A 20,204-nucleotide genomic window follows, 5' to 3' on the forward strand; every position below is an offset into this window, starting at 1 on the left:
GAGTGGCGGCTGCTAGTTCCAGCTCTGCCACCACCTAGCTGTGAGTCGACGAGTTTCTCTGGACCTGCTGTCAGGTGATTTACAAACTCAGGGAACTTTAGGTCTTTGACCAGGTGATATTGGGACCTTCCTGCATGTGAGTTTTATGATTTGTTGGTTATTTTACTTGTATACAGAGGTTTTGCGGACCTAAGCTTTTTGGAAAGACTGTGGGTTGATCATACCAGTACCCCTGGAGAAGAGAGAAATGTGTGTGCTGCTTTGTAAATAATAACAAGGGCAAAATGGTGAGAGTAGGGGACTGGCTTCCTGTAGCCATGCTCCTGGTCATGGCTGTCAGTATTTTGTCTGGTTTCTTTTTCTTTTCCACTATGGGGGAGGAGCAGTATTTGAAAGACAGGTCATATCCTGGGGCTGAACTGGAGTAGAAGGTGCTAGATGCACTGTGGAGCTTAGTTCAGGGAAGGTGAGTATTTCATCCTTTAAGATGAGCTCCGGGCCGGGCGTGGTGTCTCACGCCTGTTATCCCAGCACTTCGGGAGGCCGAGGCGGGTGGATCACGAGGTCAAGAGATCGAGACCATCCTGGTCAACATGGTGAAACCCCATCTCTACTAAAAATACAAAAATTAGCTGGGCATGGTGGCGCGTGCCTGTAATCCCAGGTACTCAGGAGGCTGAGGCAGGAGAATTGCCTGAACCCAGGAGGCGGAGGTTGCGGTGAGCCGAGATTGTGCCATTGCACTCCAGCCTGGGTAACAAGGGTGAAACTCCATCTCAAAAAAAAAAAAGATGAGCTCTCACCTTGTATCCTGCTCCCCAGGCCTAGGCAAAATGGCAGTGCAGGCCAAGCCTGTCTCTGGGGCCTTTTGTCTCCCTTTCTAAATTCCTCTTCATTACTGTCATGCTTCTTTGACAGTCCGACGCCATTTAATCCAACCCTGTGTGTCTCCTGCAACAAAATGATCTCTTGCCCTTTTGCAAAAGGCCTGCAAACTCTTACTCCCCGAGTACTGCTATATTAGCCAAAGAGTCACCAGTGCTGATGACAGAAGAGTTCAGTTCTCCAGGGCATACTTGGATTTAAAAACAGCATTTTAGAAACTAACTGTTGGAATGTTGCAAAAGGTACTCCGAGCTGAGAGCTTGGCGGGTCTCTCCCTGCCATGGCTGCCCTGGGCTGTCCCTTCCTACCCTCACTGTAGCTGATCTTCCAGGGCCTAGAACACAAGGAGGCAGGATTGGGTGGTGACGTGTCAATACAGCCTCGTGGTTAAGAACGTCGGTTTTGGCGTTAACTAAGCTGTAAGATTTAAATTATACTCTTCTTAAGCACCTTTTATACTCTGATGCTTTTATAAATGATTTCTGCTCTAATTGAATGACCTTGAAGTGACTTACATTGCTAAGCCTCAGTTTACTCATTTGTAAAAGGGGAGTGATGACGTCAGATGTAGTTGTGAGGATTATGTCACTCTACTCAAGGTGTTCACCTATTCATGGCACATAGAAAATGCTTGACAACGGGTAGCAACGACTCAGGGACAGCTTTATGGCTTGCAGCCTGTACAGTTGCACAGGACACATCTGACAGGGGCTAGAGCACAAGGGCCCTAACCCTGACGCTAACCCTAACCCGCCAGGGGCTAGAGCACAAGGAGGCACGATTGAGTAGTAACGTGTAGATATAGTGCAGTGGTTGAGGACACGGGCTTTGTCGTTAACAGGTAGATGCAGCCGGAAAGTGGCAGAGCCAGAATCTGAATGTAAGTCTTTCTGATTCCAGAATTCGAACTAATAATACATTGACCGACAGTCCCAGTTTCGCGGGATGCAGGATTCTTAGCCCTGAAACCATAAACGTCTTGAGCAGACAGAAAGAGTTGAGCACCCTTCAGCAGGTTGCCATGCCTCCCGGCCCAGGCGTGTGAATTCTGTTTCTCCCGTAAAATGACCTTGCAGTGGGTTATGTCACTTCAGTGACCTTGCAGTGGGTTACATCACTTCCCTACCCTGGGTTAATACCTTATCGTTACCATCTGAAATTCTTAATCATTGTTGAACAATGTCCCTCCAAATTATGCAGCCAGTCCTGCTACCACCTGGCTACACTTGACTTCCACGCACTTGTCCTGGACGTACTTCGTCCCTGCCCTTCCCTTTCTTTCTTTCTTTTTTTTTTTTTTTAAAGATGGGGTTTCACCATCTTGGTCAGGCTGGTCTTGAACTCCCAACCTCAGGTGATCCATCCGCCTTGGCCTCCGAAGTGCTTGGATTACAGGCATGAGCCACCACACTGCCCCTTCCCTTTCCTTTCTACTGCCTGTGGCTATGTCCCATTCCCTTGCCCCCAAGGCCTTAGCAGGGTGTCAAAATAAGGATAAATGCCTCAGGGAAGATCTGTGACATGGTTCACAGCATATGGAATATTCAAAGATAGACATCATCTGTTGCTACACTTTTGTGAGACTGACACGCTGCCGTGGCATTGAGAAAACACTTGCTGCCTACACTTGTAGAAGTCATTTAGAAGTGCTTTCTAGAGCACACCAACTCTAAAATCAAGTTGTGAAAATGATCCCAGGTAAAAACTGATCCTGTGAATAAGCATGACTGTGGCATCTGGGTGAAAGGTCTGGAAATGGCCTGTGTCTTTTCCCTTAACTTTCCTACCTGCTCTTACCACACTCTCCCAGCCGGTGTCAGGTAACTTTTCATCTGTCTCATAAATACTTCTGGCTTGAGTTATCCCCTACAGTGGTGAGATATGATGATTCAAAGAAGGATTTTATAGAAAACGCACCCTTTCTGTTTGGAGTTGGCAGACTAGGGAGGGGCATAAAGCAGGCCACAGGGGCACAGCCTTGATTTACTTTCTGTGCTCAGCCGTTCGAGCCCTGGCTTGTGTCTGGGTGAAGCTGTTTGACTTTGGACAAGTCCTTTAGCAACCCGAGGTCCCAGTGTTTTTGACTTTCTACAGTTTTGCTCTAACCTAGCATTCTTAAACTAGCACGTAAGCACAACTTGCTAAATACAGGCTTTAGTGACAAGGAAGTTATTTGGAAAATGAAAAAAGGGCAATTCTCCCATCAGGACTTGAGAAACCTTGGAGTTTTCTTTCTTTTCTTTTTTTTTTTCTTCCCTTTTTGAGACGAAGTCTCACTCTGTCACCCAGGCTGGAGTGCAGTGGCCCAATCTCTGCTCGCCACAACCTCCAGGGTCCATGCAGTTCTTCTACCTCAGCCTCCCGAGTAGCTAGGACCATAGGCACATGCCACCACACCCAGCTAATTTTTTGTATTTTTAGTAGAGGCGGGGTTTCACTGTGTTAGCCAGGATGGTGTTGATCTCCTGACCTCATGATCCGCCTGCCTCTGCCTCCCAAAGTGCTGGGATTACAGGCGTGAGCCACTGTGCCTGGCCCCAGAGTTTCCTTTCTTTCTTGAAAATACTCATGAGGCCTGCCCGAATCTCAGAGTTGCATAATGGAAAGTTTTCCAGTAAGCCGTGTGGATGTATGATCCTGGCTCAAGATCTGAACTTATAGCTCAGCTCCTTTGTATTCACATAGGCCTCTGCTAGGTAAACGGAACCTATAGGCATATGGGACCCCACAGGCTGCGTGTATGTTCTTAGCTGAGTTTCAAAAAGGAAACTTCCATAAATGTTCTAAGACTGAGAGAGGGACAGCTGAGAAGCAAAGTTAGGGATAAGTTTCTGGAAGCTTAGCCTGATTTCACTCTGTGCATTATTTAAATGTTAGCTACAGTACAAAGAATGGAAAGCGAGGGGCCAAATGTGGGTGGTGGTTGTAATTTGGGAAGTGCAAATGAGTACTTGGTTCTTGTTTTTCTCCATTAAATTGTTGATATAGTGAGACTTGTGACTATATATCTGTATGTTACTATCACAGAGACCTGTTTTACTTAATCTGAATAACCTGGTGGGTTTTTGGGCTGCCGACTGACTTCCCCTCAAGAGATTTCGCCTGCGATTTGTTCTAAAAGAACTTTGATACAGGGACTGTTTAAATTAAAACTCATTTTATGAGACCAAGAAGCTGTCCCAGGTCTTAATTCTTCTTACACGACAGGAGCCAAGCCTGTGGCCTTCTGCGGCTTTGGTATCTTTAAACCACTGTAGAAGCACCAGAGCCCACTGGGCCCACTTTTTTGGCATTTTCCTGATGCTGCTGCTTCTGTCTTACAGGTGCTCACATCTTGCCGAGCCTTCCTGGTAACAGCGCGAATCCCCACCAAGGTAAGTGTGGATGAAGTCGTCCTTTCAACACTCACGCGCACCCATTGCAGACTCACACACACACACTCACGCATTCTTACGTGTGTGCACGCACAGGCACTCACTGCAACAACACACACACACCTCACTTACATACACTTCTGATTTAAGGTGTTTTCACATTTCTCTTAGCACTTTCAAGTTTTCCTTCCTTCTTCCCAGAAGCACCTAAAGATTGTAATGACAAACTTTTTTTCCCTCCTTTTGTTTTCCTTCTCTTTTCTGTAAAGCCATCCTAAGAAAATCAGTGACGGATTTTGTGCTCGATGTCCCCGAGGCTCCGTGTCCCAGTTATTTTTCTCTTTGACTGGGGCTTGATTTCCACTTTGTTCAAGTCTACTTCTTGTTTTCTTCGGACCAGTACTGGCAGATTTTTCTGAGACTTAAGACATGTGGGAAATAACCGTCATAGCTTTAAAGAGTACACGACCAGAAATGTAACCATCTCAGCTGTTCTCCATCTACTCTGATGTTGCTTATAAAAAAATAACAAGGCACCACTCTGTTCTTTAAAGGAGATATATTACATTTTTCATGAGATGTCCTTCATGATTTGGTACAAAATTTGAATGGATAGTGTGTGAATTAATCACAGTAATGACTTCCTTTATGTTAACTAAAAGGAGTTTATCGTCTTTATAGGATATGGACTGAATGGTCATAAGAAATTGGGATTTTTTTTTTTTTCTGAAAAGGTCATAACATTTACTGGAGTATTGTTTTAGTAAATAACTTAATCCTTAACAGAATCTTACGAGAGCCATAGGTCTTATTATTATCCCTTTTATTGACGAGGAAACTGAGGCACAGGGAGGTTCAGTAACTTGACCAAGGTTAAACTTCCACTCATATGTGGCACATGTGTGATTCTAGTCCGGGGAGGCCTCCGCTTACCAACACTGCTTCCCTGCCGCATACCCAGGAAAACGGCTAAGGTCTGGTAGAAACTTTCAGCCTTACTGTGCTATCATGTTTTGGCTGCAGTGTTATTTGCTCATCAGTCCTTTCTTGTTTCTTAAAATTTAACATTTAGCCACTGTTTTGTAAATTCTGACCTATGTGCCAAGTTAGGGCGGTATAATGTTACTGGTACAAATGAAATGGATCTTTTGGGATTTCCAGTCTTAGGATTTGCATGATTTGCTCTGACTTTTGGGGAGATGCCAATGGCCCAAGCCCCTTTAGATAATATAAAGTGAGCCTACATGTTTATTACGGTTTATAAATAAATTACTATGTCAATGAAGTTGGACTAAACTATGTGTACATTAAAATACCTGAAGGCAGGATATGAGGAAGTTAATTAGACATTATCCCACTGGTGAGAAATTAATACAGAAGGAAATTTTATGGGTTAGGAAAATATTCAGGCACCCTATTGAATAGAAGACTGCTAAATAATATGTATGCCCTACCATGTTGTGACACAGGGAAAGTGTGTTACCTTTTGTGAAGTCACCTGCCTGCCTTCTGCTGGATGACCTTATTCTGCCCCCTCCTTGCTCTGCTCCTGAGGAAAGGCTTGGGTCCGTCCTATGATACACATAAAGTTTCACAGCCAGCCTGGCCAGGGTAGTTTGAACATGGGTTCTGATTGCTGATATTGTCAGCATCAGAAATAAAGGAAGGCAGATTTTCTTCCAAAGCGATCTGCTTGCAGCTTTCCCCCTTAGAGAAGGCTGGTTTTCATGTTGCAGCTTAAGACTTGACTGAGAAATAAAACCAATGTCAATGATACTAATTTTCTGGAGAAATAATTATATTTAGAACATTAGCGTAGGCTGGGCATAGTGGCTGATGCTTATAATCCCAGCACTTTGGGAGGCTAAGGCAGGCAGATCCAAGGTCAGGAGTTCGAGGCCAGCCTGACCAACCTAGTAAAGTTTCATCTCTACTAAAAATTAGCCGGGCATGGTGGCATGTGCCTTGGGAGGCTGAGGCATAGAATTGCTTGAACCTGGGAGGCAGAGGTTGCAGTGAGCTGAGATCACAGTACTGCACTCCAGCCTGGGCGACAGAGTGAAACTCCGTCTCAAAAAAATAAAAATAACAAAAACAAAGTATATTATTGTGAAGCGCTGACTGTGACATAGACGTCTTCTGTTTTCTTTGGTGCTGATTAATTAAACATGTTTACTTTTGTCGTTTTATTGTGAAATGTATAACATATATTGTCAAATGCACAAAACAGAGATACACATCTCAGTAGTTAACTACAAAGCAAGTACTTCTGCAGCCACACCCAGATGAAGAAATAGAACTGTGCCTTCACCCCGGAAGGCCCCAACATTTCTTTCAAGGGGTGGGTAATGAGATCAAGGAAGGGTTTGCAGAGAGGACAGGCTAAAAAATCACCCATCAACCAGGCAAATAAGTTTTTATACTGGTCAAAAGGCTTAGCGGTTTGAAAGACCTCAGTACATTTGGGGAGCTGGAGTGTGGACTGAGGGTTGTGGAGGAGGGGGTGGCGGGAGGGAAACAGCTCAGAAAGATGGACCGGGCCGAGGCCTGGCTGAGGAGCTGAAGTGTGGACTGCTGCCTGGGGAAGAGTGGGAGTTACTGAAGGACAGTCTCTTCATCACGTTTACATCTGCTCTGTTGCAGGTGGGATGGGCACTGTCTCCCTAGGTTCTGGGTGTGAGGTGAGCAACTGATTGGTGGAAAAGCTATTGACAGTCTGGGTTAAGTTTCTCCTCTTACCTAATAATTCACCAGTTTCTGTTGTGATAGTATAATTTCTAACTAAAAAAGGTCCTCAGGTCTTCATGCAGCCTACATCTGTCTCAGCTTCCTAACTAGTCTTCCTGCCCCTTCCTGCCCATAAATCTAATCCAGTGACAACTGCCTTTGTGTGGTTTGGAGTGGAGTGGATGACGGGTTGTGGGGACTAGGCACAAAGCCCTGATAAAAATAGCCACAGAAGAGAGAAGAACATGATTTGAACCTTGCTGTGATGCCTTTCAGTATGTTTTAGAGACCTCCTTCCTCACTGGACCTTTGACTAATCACAGGCTCAGCCAGTCACCCTTACTGATTGGCTCCGTTAGTATTTTCCTAAATTTCCCTCTACACTCCTTGTTTGCTTGAGGAACTTGAAGTCATTCCTCAGGGCCTCTATGAAGTGTCACCACTCTTTCCTCGCTCCCCAGCACTGTCATTGCTACCCCAGGGACAGCGCACAGGTACAGTAGAAACATCTTAATTGACCTCCAGCTAAGCTTGCTGAGTCAAATTGACCAAAGGTGGCCGTTCCTATCCCTGATGATGCTGACTGATGCTAGCTCTAGTCTTCTCCTAGCTGTTAGCCTGTAAGAGAGGAAACCTGTTCACACCTATTCACACCTGTTCCAACCAATGAATGAGATGCTTATTGAGGGTCATGGGTTTATTCGTAAACCTGTTTAAGGTAGTTACAATAGCAAATGTTTTTAATGAAAGCTATTTTATGCAGGAATGAAATATGAGTGCATTGATAAAAGTGAATTTCTTAAATTGCTGTCTTAAAGACTGGACAGCTTTATTGTTGGGGGAGGGGTGGTGAGGAGCATAATAATCTAAAAAACCTCTGCCCTCATATTGCTTTGCAAGTATTTTGCAGTTCTGCTTTTTTTTTTTTTTAAATAGAGAATGGGTCTCGCTATGTTGCCCAGGCAGGTCTCAAACTCCTGGGCTCAGGCTGTCCTTCCATCTCTGCCTCCCTAAGAGCTGGGATTAGAAGCATGAGCCACAGTGCCCAGCCAGTTCGGCATTTTTAAAGAGACTTAAACTGGAAGCAGGAAGCCATGCTTGTGGGTATGGCTTATGCAGAAAGGCCATTGGAGGGCCAGCCAGTGGGCTCAACTGAAAGAAAAACTTTGGCGCTATATTAAAGGGTAATGAATATCTGTTCATAAGCTTTAAATTAAAATAATCAAGGAAGGTACCTATACTTTTTAGAAAATAATTTCCTGCTTTAAATGACGTTTCAAAACCAAATTATGTACACGTCCTGATAAATGATAAGCAAGGAAACTTCAACTCTAACGAATGCTTTTAAACTCGTGCCTCAAATGCTGCGTTTAACTCCCGGAGGACGAAACGCATCTCAGTCCTGTTTGTGTTTCCAGGACTGGCACATAGTGGGCTTTTGATAAGTGTATGTCAGCTGACCAAGTGAATAATGAAGTGAGATCTTTTTCTACCTCCCGAGCTCATCAGTGTACTTTGGGATGTTTAACTGGAGATTCAGGGGTTTTCTGCTCTAAAATTTATCCTACCAGTGTGTCCTGGTACAACATACCACCGGGGAACAGAAATAAATCTCTCGTGGCTTTGGTTCTGGATGTGTTCTTTTATCATTATATTTCTAGGTTTAATGCGGAAGGGTAAAATACATTGACCCAACTCGGTCTCCCACTATCTCTAGCTGCTTGCCCTGTGATTATTTGCTGTAATGGGAAAAACCGGGAAAAAAGAATAGTGGCTGTTTATCAGGAAAAATAGGAAAAGAGTGAAAGACTGGAGTTATTTTAAAGAACTGCTGATGATTGTAGGAGACGGGAGGGCACTTGTTAAAATAGGAAACAAATCATCATTTATCTACATGCAGAGAGAGGACTTTTGTTTAACTCTGATTTCATTTAAGCACAATTTAAAATTCCGAAGTATTGTATTTGTGGAAATATGGATTTAATTTGGATAAATACAGATTTATTTTTCTAAATCCATTCAAACTATGAATTGTTATGGAAGACAGCGGAAGGATGGACGACTCTGATAAGTGGTCAGAGTGTAACAAATAGCCAAAAGTTTAGAAACAAGGGAAAACAACACTGACTTTATCCTGATAGGACTTTCTGAGGCAAAATTTTGAAGTGAAAAAGGGAAAAACGTGTTTAGATGGTTTCTTCCATACATTTCTTTTTCTTTCTTTCTTTTTTTTTTTTTTTTTGAGATGGAGTTTCTCTCTTGTTAACCAGACCAGAGTGCAGTGGTGCGATCTCGGCTCACCGCAACCTCCGCCTCCTGGGTTCAGGCAATTCTCCTGCCTCAGCCTCCTGAGTAGCTGGGACTACAGGCACACGCCACCATGCCCAGCTAATTTTTTGTAGTTTTAGTAGAGACGGGGTTTCACCATGTTCATCAGGATGGTCTCGATCTCTTGACCTCGTGATCCACCCGCCTCGGCCTCCCAAAGTGCTGGGATTATAGGCGTGAGCCACCACGCCCGGCCCATACATTCAGTTTTCACTGAATAAATAGTGGATAAGTGCAAAAACTTTTTAGGTTCATGCAAAAGTAATCACGTTTTTTGCTGTTACTTTTAATGGCAAAACTACAATTACTTTTATACCAGCTTCTACTATTAGGTTTGTCCCAGGATGAAATTTTAAAAGTTGGGCATGCAGCTTCCTTTCTTTTCTTTTTAGTAAAGTAATACTTTTTCTGAAATTTGATAAGTCATCTCCATCTTGTGGAATGAATGGAGATAATCAACCTGCCTTCAGAAGATACCCAACATCTTATTTGCTCTTGGGGTGTTTCTAGTTGTAGCATTTATTAAAAACCTTGAATTATGTGTTTTAAAACCCTCATTACAGGTCTTTTCTTTCCTCTTTTCCCCTCAATTGCAGCTCGAGGTAACCTTCAGCTACCTGGAGATTCATGGCGTCCTTTGCAGCAAGTCAGCTCAGGTGAGTGTGAACAGCAGCTCTCACTGCAAGGGTCACGGTCTTTCTTGGATTCCTGGAACCCTAAAATGTTTCGTGAGACAATGTGGATAAACAAAGTTAGGGAAGATTAAATTTTCGGAACGAGAGACTTAACACTGGCTGTGTGGACCGGAGTTGGGAATTCATTCTGATAAGGACAACACTCAGTTTGTGAAGAATTAATTAGCTGCTCTGTTAACTAGCAACGTAAAGGTGAGAGTACTGTTCCTCAGGGAGTATATAAGACATGCTTTAACACTAAAAGTTCCTAGCAATTAAATGGTGCTATATATAGGCCTTAGTGCGAATATAGTGATAAATGAATTCCTTGGAGTTAATAAAATGCAGTTTAAAAAATAGCTTTGTTGGGCTTTAAGTAACTGCAGTGAATTTAAGTGTACAATCTGATCAGTGTTGACACATATATGACTCTCTCTCGGCCCTCCTCCCCACCTGCAGTCAACATGCAGGTATCTGCTTTTGGTTGCTGTAGTTCACATTTTAAACAGTTTTATATGAATGGTGTCATACAATGTATACTCCTTCCTGTCTGCCCTCTTTCAGTCAGTTTAATTATTATTTTAAGTTTTAATTTTATTTTTAGTTCTGGGAGTGCAGGTTTGTTACATAGGTAAACGTGTGCCATGGTGCTCTGCTGCACCTGTTTACCCATCACCTAGGTATGGAGCCCAGCACGCATTAGCTGTTTACCCATCACCTAGGTATGGAGCCCAGCACTTATTAGCTGTTTACCCATCACCTAGGTATGGAGCCCAGCACGCATTAGCTGTTTTACCCATCACCTAGGTATGGAGCCCAGCACGCATTAGCTGTTTACCCATAACCTAGGTATGGACCCCAGCACGCATTAGCTGTTTTTCCTTATACTCTCCCTCCGCCAACTCCAGTTTCGTTATTTTGAGATTGATTTGTTTTGTCGCATGATTTAATAGTTTATTCTTTTTGTTGCTGACTGGTGTTCAGTTGTGTGGCTGTATTACAGTTTGTTTACCCATTCACCTGGTGGTGGACATTGGGGTTGTTTCCCATTTTGGCTGTGATGAATAAAGCTGCTGTGAATATTTAAGTACACGTTTTTGATTGGACATGTGTGTTCATTTCCCATGTGTCATTACCTAGAATGGCTGAATCACATGGTAGTTACATGTTTAACTTTTGGAGAAACGGTCGCACTCTTCCACAGTGGTTGTACCATTTTACGTGGCCACCAGCAGCATGTGAAAGTTCTGGTCGGTCTTTTTAATGTTAGCCATTCAACAGGTGTGTAGTGTTTTTTCACTGTAGTTTTAATTCGCATTTCCCTGATGACAGAACATGTTGAGGATCTTTTCATCTGTTTATTTGCCAGCATGATTTTCTTTTGCCATTATACAAATTGGGCTGTTTTCTTACTGAATTTTGAGAGTTTAAAAATATACATATTCTGGATACAAAGACTTTGTCAGATAGTTTCTCTTAGTCTGTGGCTTGTCTTTTCATTCCCTTAACAGTGTCTTTCAAAGAGCAGAAGTTTTAAACATTGATGAAGTTCAATTTATCAGGATTTCTTTTATGAATTGTGCTTTTAGTATCATTGAATAAATCTTTGCTTAACTCAAAGTCACAGAATGTTCTTTATCTTCCAGCGTGTTACAGCGTTCTGTTACACATGTGGGCCTATAATCCATTTTGAAGGAATTTTTGTATATAAACCTATGTATAGATTAAATTTTTTTTTAGTCTATCTTTTTTTCTCCGTCATAGGTATATTATATTCACTTGTTCCAGTAACATTTGTTTAAAAGACCATTGTTTCCTCACGGAGCTTGTTTTCACCTTTGTTGAAATTCAGTAGTCTGTGTAAGTGTGAATCTGTTTCTGGACTCTGAATCCTGTCTCCTTGGTCTATTTGTTTATCTTCATGCCACTCTCCTACTCTCTTTATTACTGTGGCTTGTTTACAACAAAATTTGAAATCAGATAGTGTTAGTCCTCCAACGTTTTGATTCTTTTTCAAAATCGTTGTAATGATTCTAAGCCCTTTGCAATTCCATATGAATTTTAGAAACACCTGTTTCTATAAAAAGCTTGCTGAAATTTTGGCTGATATTAAAATGAATTTTTAAATCAATGTGGGGAAGAACTGACATCTTAGTAATGTATAGTCTTCTAACCTAAGAAAACTATATTATTTCTCCATTTGTTTAGGTCTTTTTCAATTTTTCTGAGTGTATTTTATTGTGGCTTTCAGTGTTCGGGTCCTATACATCTTTAAATTTATTCGTAAGTGTTTAATATTTTTTGATGCTAGTGTAAACTGTGATTTTTTAAAAAATTTCAGTTTTTAGTAGTCTCTTGCTGGTATTAGAAATATAATCAATTTTTGCATATTGCCCTTATATTCTACTATCTTGCTATACTCATTCTAGTGGCTTTTAAAAATATATTTCATCATTTTTTACAAAGATGATGTCATTTGTGAATGTGGATGGGTACCTTTTATTTTTAATATGGGTGACTTTTATTTCTTTGTCTAGTCTTATTGCTGTTGGGATATTCCTCCATTACTGTCATACTCCTACATATTTTGCTGGGTATGCCAAGAATTGAGTGCTGTGACTGCTCTTTGCCCAGGCTGTTTTTCAGGGTTATAATTGCAGTGAGCATCCTGTGGGATGGTGGAATAGTTCACTGTTGAACAAAGAACAAATTTGTTTACTTCTTACCGTGAAAATAGTAGATTTCCAAAATCCAAGGATTCCTTTCTTGTAAGCAGCCTCTACTGTGTGTGCAGGCATCCACTGGAATCCCTTCATGTCACCCTGTGGGACTTTCAGGGCAGGGAAATCAATGCACACATGGTGTACATGCTTTTTGTTGTGCCATGAATCATAAAATTCTAGGTCTCTGACCCAGGTGTCCCTGTCTTCTGCAGCGTCAAGTGAAACAGTGATAGGCTAACTGACTGGCTTCCATGTCGGGTAAAATCTCAGACCATGACCATTCTTCTGGCACCTGCAAGACAGTGCTAAATGGAAGTGGCCAGAGCAGATCTTCCTGCCTCCTTCCTAGTCTTTGAGGGAAAGCATTCATTATTTCACCACTAAGTGTGACGTTACGTGCAGGTTGTTTAAATAGATGCCCTTTATCTGGTTTAGGAAGTTTCTTTCTATTTTTAGCTTGCTGAGAGTTTTTATCAGGAATTAGTGTTGGATTTTGGCAAACGTTTTTTCTCTATTATCATGTGGTTTTCTTTCTTTTTTTTTTTAAGCTGCTTAAAATGGTGAATTATATTCATTAATTTTTAAAATATCAATCTTTCACTCCTAAGATAAATCCCATTTGTCCATGATATATTCTTTTCTTTTTTCTTTCTTTCTTTCTTTCTTTCTTTCTTTCTTTCTTTCTTTCTTTCTTTCTTTCTCTCTTTCTCTTTGTCTTTCTCTCTCTCTCTCTTTCTTTCTTTTTCTTCTTTTTGCTTTTTTTGAGATGTTGTCTTGATCTGTCACCAGGCTGGGGTGCAGTGGCATGATCTTGGCTCATTGCAGCCTCCGCCTCCTGGCTTCAAGCGAGTCTCTTGCCTGAGCCTCTTGACTAGCTGGGATTACAAGAATACACTACCATGCCCAGCTAATTTTTGTATTTTTAGTAGAGATGGGGTTTCACCATGTTGGCCAGGATGGTCTTGATCTCCTGACCTTGTGATCCACCCACCTTGGCCTCCCAAAGTGCTGGGATTACAGGTGTGAGCCATGATATATTTTTATTTTTACATATTGTTGAATTCCATGTGTTAAAATTTTGTGAAGAATGTTTCACATTGACTTTTGTGGGAGTTATTGGTTTGTCATTTTTTTGGTGACTATTTTAGGCTGGCTTCTCTGTTAGAGAACCATGGATTTATAGAATGATTAGGAAGTAGTTCCTCCTCTTAAATTTTTTTTGTTTAGATGATGTTAATTTTTTTCTTTTTCTTTTTTTTGAGACGGAGTTTCGCTCTTGTTACCCAGGCTGGAGTATAATGGCACGATCTTGGCTCACCGCAGCCTCCGCCTCCTGGGTTCAAGCAATTCTCCTGCTTCAGCCTCCCGAGTAGCTGGGACTACAGGCATGTTCCACCATGCCCAGCTAATTTTTGTATTTTTAGTAGAGACGGGATTTCACCTCGTTGACCAGGATGGTCTCGATCTCTTGACCTCGTGATCCACCCACCTCGGCCTCCCAAAGTGCTGGGATTATAGGCATGAGCCACCGCCCCCGGCCTAATTTTTTTCTTAAATGTTTAGTTGAATTTACTGGTGAAGTTATTTGCCTTGAGTTTTCTCAAAGAGAAGGTTTGTTGTGTGTGTGGGTGAGACAGGGTCTCGCTGTCTTGTTTGAGCTGGAGTGTAGTGGCGCAATCTTGGTTCACAACCTGGGCTTCTCAGGCCGAAGCGATCCTCCCACCTCATCCTCCCAAGTAGCTGGGACTACAGGCTTGTATCACCACGCCCGGCTTATTTTTGTATTTTTTCCTAGAGACAGAGTTTCTCTGCATTACTCATCATGAACTTCTAAGCTGAGCTCAAGCGATCTACCCCCTTCAGCCTCCCAAAGTGCTGGGATTACAGGCATGAGCCACTGTGCCTGACCTGGGAAGGTTTTAAACTGCAAATTCTGTTAATATTTTTTTTCTTTTCTTTCTTTTTTTTTTTTCTTGAGACGGAGTTTCGCTCTTGTTACCCAGGCTGGAGTGCAATGGCCCGATCTCGGCTCACCGCAACCTCCGCCTCCTGGGTTCAGGCAGTTCTCCTGCCTCAGCCTCCTGAGTAGCTGGGATTACAGGCACGCGCCACCACGCCCAGCTAATTTTTTGTATCTTTAGTAGAGACAGGGTTTCACCGTGTTGACCAGGATGGTCTCGATATCTTGACCTCGTGATCCACCCGCCTCGGCCTCCCAAAGTGCTGGGATTACAGAATTGAGCCACCACACCCGGCCTGTTAATATTTCTTAATGATATAGATGCATTTATATTTCTCTTCTTGAATGAGCTTTGGTAGCTTGTGTCTTTTAAGATTCTTAGGCAAGTTGTTGAATTTACTGATATAAAGTTGTTAATAATATCCACTTGTTGTACTTTAAATACTTGTAGAATATCGTTCCCAATATTGGTAATTTGATTATCTCATTCTCTTTCCATTTCAGTCAGGTTAGAGGTTACCAATTTTTTTGATCTTTTCAAACAACTTTCTTTTTGGTTTCATTTTTAATTTCATTGATTTTTCTGTTTCCTGTTTCATTAACTTTTGCTCTAGTCTTTATTCTTTCCTTCTATTTTTTGTTTTAGCTTTTAAAACTACAAAGAAAGTGTGTGTGTGTGTGTATGTGGTTTGTTGATAATGTTCTTAAAACTGTTAAAACTGTCACCAAGGTTTTTAAGATTGCTACAAACTGTTGGAACGTTTCCACAGTTCATCTCAGAGCAATGTTTTATCTTATGTGTTTATCATTCTCCAGAAACTGGAGTTTGAAAGAAAAATCACAGCACCATATGTTTGCCCAAATGGTCAAACATATGCAAGAGTGAATGATCACTCACGAATGACGATTTAATGACATAACCAGGGTCTTCTTGCTGGTCTTCATTCAGGAATGTTTATGTTTGTGATTTGAGAGTTGGGATGGGAGCAGAAGGGCATTAGCGAAATGCTAATGCCAGGGTTATGTTCAAAATATCATTTCACTATGTTATTTAATGACCAGGAAGGGTGTGAACGCAGAAAGACTAATTTTCCCGAGGCTGCCTCAGTCGGTCTTACCACACTTGTGGTGTGCCTGCCATTCAGAGGAACTGTGTGTAAAGCCGTCTGCCTCAGCCCCATGGAGCGATTCTTTCAGCGTCAGTACCAGAAGAACAGCTTTACAACAGTGCTTCAGTCTAACTTTGTCCCACAGTGTGGACCTTTGAGATGAAATTATAGTGAACATTGGTACTACTTCTGCAAATGGCCTAGCATTGAGACTGGCAATACCAGTTACCTAATGGTATCGAAAATTTGCTGTGTTTTGGAACTTCCTGTGATCGTTTTTAAAAGTCTACCCCAGCAGTACCCTTCTCTCTGCCACGTCACAGCTCCTCATCCTCCTCATATACACAGGACAGTTAGGATTTTATACGTCTGTGGTGGACTTTTTTTTTTTTTTTTTTGAGATGGAGTTTCGCTCTTGTTACCCAGGCTGGAGTGCAATGGCGCGATCTCGGCTCACCACAACCTCCACCTCCTGGGTTCAGGCAATTCTCTTGCCTCAGCCTCCTGAGTAGCTGGGATTACAGGCATGCGCCACCGTGCCCAGCTAATTTTTTTTGTGTTTTTAGTAGAGACGGGGTTTCACCATGTTGACCAGGATGGTCTCAATCTCTTGACCTCGTGATTCACTCGCCTCGGCCTCCCAAAGTGCTGGGATTATAGGCCTGAGCCAGACTTTTTTTTTTTTTTTTTTTTTTTAAACAAGCACACCATTTGATTCTGTGGCATCCCAGAGGTTAAGAGCCAGTGACCTGTGTAACCTCTGGTTCCTTGACGTCTCTAGTTTTGATTTCCTTTTATGTAAAATCATAAGGACGGAACTGCTACCAGTGGCACTCAGAATCTAGCCTTGATTAGGAATTCTTTCCGTATGTGCTCTGGGATTTATTAATTTATCTGTCCTTGCTAGTTTTTCATTATAATTTAATTATAGTTTGTAAATTCAGATAAAATTCTTGAGACATACCTACAGCCTCTTGTGTCAGAGTGGGTGATTGTCCTATTGAGTTGGTGAAATGTGACTTTTACTATTGCTGTTTCCTCCTTTCTTCAGAAATATGGGAAACCTTTATCTTATTTTAGAAGACTCACCACCACAGTATTTTCTGGTGTTCGAGTTCTCTTGCCATCATGATTTTTAAATGGAGGCCAGCAGTTACATAGTTTTATAGTTATACAATTTTTGAAACATTTCTTGTACAACTGAATGCCTGCTATGATTTTTAAAAAAGAATTATAGGGTTAATTGTTTGCTTTGTCACAGAGCGAGGTTGATAAACCACCTTTTGCCCATGGCTATTTCTGATAGAGGAAAGAAAAACACCTGGCAGGTCTGTTGGCTGGAGTTTAATAAAACAGGCTGCCCTTAGAGTTTAGTCAGGTTGTTCAACCTTAAAAAAGGCAGTGGAGTAGGGTGGGAAATCGGAATCATACATAAGTTACTACGGCTTTCATCGCTGATTATTGTTTTAAATGCAGATTAGATGTCATGGGTTACATCCTGTTAGGTGTCTAAGGAAAATGTGTTCCAAACATTCTGTTCTTCCCCAGCTGAAGTGGGAGGGAAGAGGGGATTCACTAGGGAGCTCTTTTCTCTCTTTTGATGAGGTGGCTTATTGTGTTGGTTCCACCTGCATCACTTTGTTGCGGTCTTTACATTATGCAGAGGTGGTGACATCTTACACAGGGTTGTATGAACGCTTGCTTGTAAGGTTGAATTGGAGGACTCATTTCTTCCTCCACCTGTCACCTTTTTTTTCTTTCACTGTCATTCTATTCAATCCTGTGCAATTAAAGATGATTAGGTGTTAAGATTAAGTGGAATTAGAATAAGCTAATTACTAATTATTTGCACCCAAATTGTGAACTGAATAGAGGCGCTGGATGTGAAGAATTTGAAAGTACTCCTGGAGAGAAAAATATAATTACCCATGGTGGGAAGGTTGGGGGTGGGGTGCAGAGCACAGACACAATGGCGCATCTGAAGTGTCTGGCTTTTAAAAACATGCATATGCACAGATATGTGCACATGAAAAATACGAGCCTAATTGCATCAAGTAGATTTAGTCTTACTTAAGAGATGTTACAGACTACTGGGTTGGTTGGTAAGCCTCCAGGTACAATAATGCTTGCTGCCTTTTGCAGGGGGAATATCTGTTGATATTTTCGGAAGAAAAACGCAGGCTTTGCCTATAGAATTTTAAAGGCTTTACCTTTCGTTTCTTGAGGAATGTGCTGAAAAATAGGAATTTTAATTTTTTTATGTGCACCAAACTAGCACAGAAGTGGTATTTATTGAATACTTGTTGACAGATTCTTTTAGAGGTTTCTCGGAAAAGGTAGCACCTTAAACGCTCACATGAGTCACGTCCTTTCCTTGAATCTCACCATTCCGCATACCTTATATTCCTTTTCCTTTCAACATAAATATGTTGAAAGACTTTACAGTATTATTTTCCGTTTGGGCTAATCTTAGGAAAATCCAAGGCAAACATCTAAAAATTGCTTTGTTAATACAATTGGGTAGTTTGACTTTATAAGCAGTGTTCTCCCATCATATTTTTGTATAGATAAAGTAAGAACAGGAAGTAAATGTATGAGGATATTTTGATGAAGTGATAATCTAAGAGGATTGTACTTTATGTGTTTTTTGGGGGGGGTGGGAAGATGGGTTTGTGCTGTGTTGCCTAGGCTGATCTTGAACTCCCAGACTCAAGTGATCCTCCTGCCTTGGCCTCCTGAGTAGCTGGGATTACAGGCATGCACCACCACGCCCGGTTTACATGAATATTTTTGAGATGTTTACATGAATGTTTTTGAGATTAAAGAAAATGGCATCTTTTTTTAAGTGGTTGAAGTTCTTATTTGTAGTGTGTACATCGTCAACCTCTTGTTTCTTTTGTGACCTGCCCTCATTTTCACAAGTTAATTGATACTTATATAGAGGACTAGCTGTCTCAATCTCAACATTTTTTGACATATTATTTTGGACGTCTCCAGCAATTAATTGTAGGAATGAGTGTTAGCTAACATGTTAGTAAAACCTAACACCAAACATTTGATCAACATGTTACTTTAATATTTCAAGTATCCCCTCTTCTTAGAAAGATCAAAACTTTTTTTTTTTTGAGACGAGTTTCGCTCTTGTTACCCAGGCTGGAGTGCAATGGCGCCATCTCGGCTCACTGCAACCTCCGCCTCCTGGGTTCAGGCAATTCTCCTGCCTCAGCCTCCCGAGTAGCTGGGATTACAGGCATGCGCCACCATGCCCAGCTAATTTTTTGTATTTTTAGAAGAGACGGGGTTTCACCATGTTGACCAGGATGGTCTCGATCTCTTGACCTAGTGATCCACCCGCCTTGGCCTCCCAAAGTGCTGGGATTACAGGCTTGAGCCACTGCACCCGGCCAGATAAAAACTTTTTAAGCAGTTTTTTGCTTTCGAGCAAAAGGTTTTAACCTTTTATTTGAACATATCATAAAGTTTCTTGTTTTTAAAATGTTTGTGTGTGTGTGTGTGTGTGTGTGTGTGTGTGTTAAAGGTAGCTTTTAGATTGCCTGTGAGTACTCACAGAAAGATATAGTCAGACTTACACTAGGTAGCATGGCTTTGACAGCTTTGTAAGACTGCAGCTCAGGACAAAATCTTGTTAAAAGAAGAAGTCATGTTTGAATGTGGAAATTCAGTCTCTATCATATGGCAGTTAATTTGAATCTTCAGCTTTGCTCTTGGAAATATTTGCTTCAGTTCCTAAATGTTTCTGACAATACCTCCACCCTCTACCCAAGCACTTCTTTGAGGCTTAAGAGTAGCACTTTAAGAAAGTGTTTCTTCAAAAGCTGATATTGTGATCCCCTTGTAGTTCATGATCTACTGGGCGGGAGTTCACGCGTGTGTGTGAGATGGGCTACCCTCCAACCTTGTTAAAAGAAAAGGAAGCTAATGTATTCGTCTGTATCTGTGTGACGGTGTCGTTTACAATATTTTACATGACTAAAATAAAAGGAATTGGACTCAATCCTAAGAAGTGTCCCACCCGTTCTTGCAGATGGTTGTGGAAACTGAGAAGGGCAGCATCTCCATGAAGATGGCGTCGCCCGAGGACGTGAGTGAGGTGCTGGCTCACATAGGCACCTGCCTGAGGAAGATATTTCCTGGCCTCTCTCCACTGTGAGTTTCCCTGGGCGGGGTGAGGAGAGCAGAGAACCTGTTCACCCCCGAAACGACAAATACTAAAATGCCTTCTTTTTATCCCTTCGTGTGGTTTGTCTCTCAGCCTTTCTCCTCTTAAACATTAAATGTGAAAACCCTCACTCAAAACCCTCGTGTTTTGGTGTGAGGATTTCTACAGGGCCGTGTCTTATTCTTTAAAGAGCTTGAGTGACAAAGGATTTGGCACTCCTTTAACTTCCGCGCGTAAGACTAGA

General features: G+C 41.8%; 1 protein-coding gene and 1 pseudogene across 16 annotated transcripts in view; both read left to right on the forward strand.

Moving 5' to 3' along the window:
• CARMIL1 (capping protein regulator and myosin 1 linker 1) overlaps positions 1 to 20,204 on the forward strand; it is a 468,543-nt gene that overhangs the window by 260,774 nt on the left and 187,565 nt on the right. For all 16 annotated transcript variants that reach the window (XR_013533624.1, XR_013533622.1, XR_013533623.1 and 13 more), the window contains 3 exons: positions 4,209 to 4,259; positions 9,911 to 9,970; positions 19,826 to 19,947. Coding sequence is in view for 13 of the 16 variants with exons in the window: in XM_078368162.1 (XP_078224288.1) it covers positions 4,209 to 4,259; positions 9,911 to 9,970; positions 19,826 to 19,947 (233 nt within the window). In the remaining 3 variants the exon portion in view is untranslated. The remainder of the gene's footprint in view (positions 1 to 4,208; positions 4,260 to 9,910; positions 9,971 to 19,825; positions 19,948 to 20,204) is intronic.
• Positions 19,628 to 19,745, forward strand: LOC118153410 (small nucleolar RNA U13; annotated as a pseudogene).

Source organism: Callithrix jacchus, chromosome 4 (assembly GCF_049354715.1).
Source record: "Callithrix jacchus isolate 240 chromosome 4, calJac240_pri, whole genome shotgun sequence".
Taxonomy (NCBI): Eukaryota; Metazoa; Chordata; class Mammalia; order Primates; family Cebidae; genus Callithrix; species Callithrix jacchus.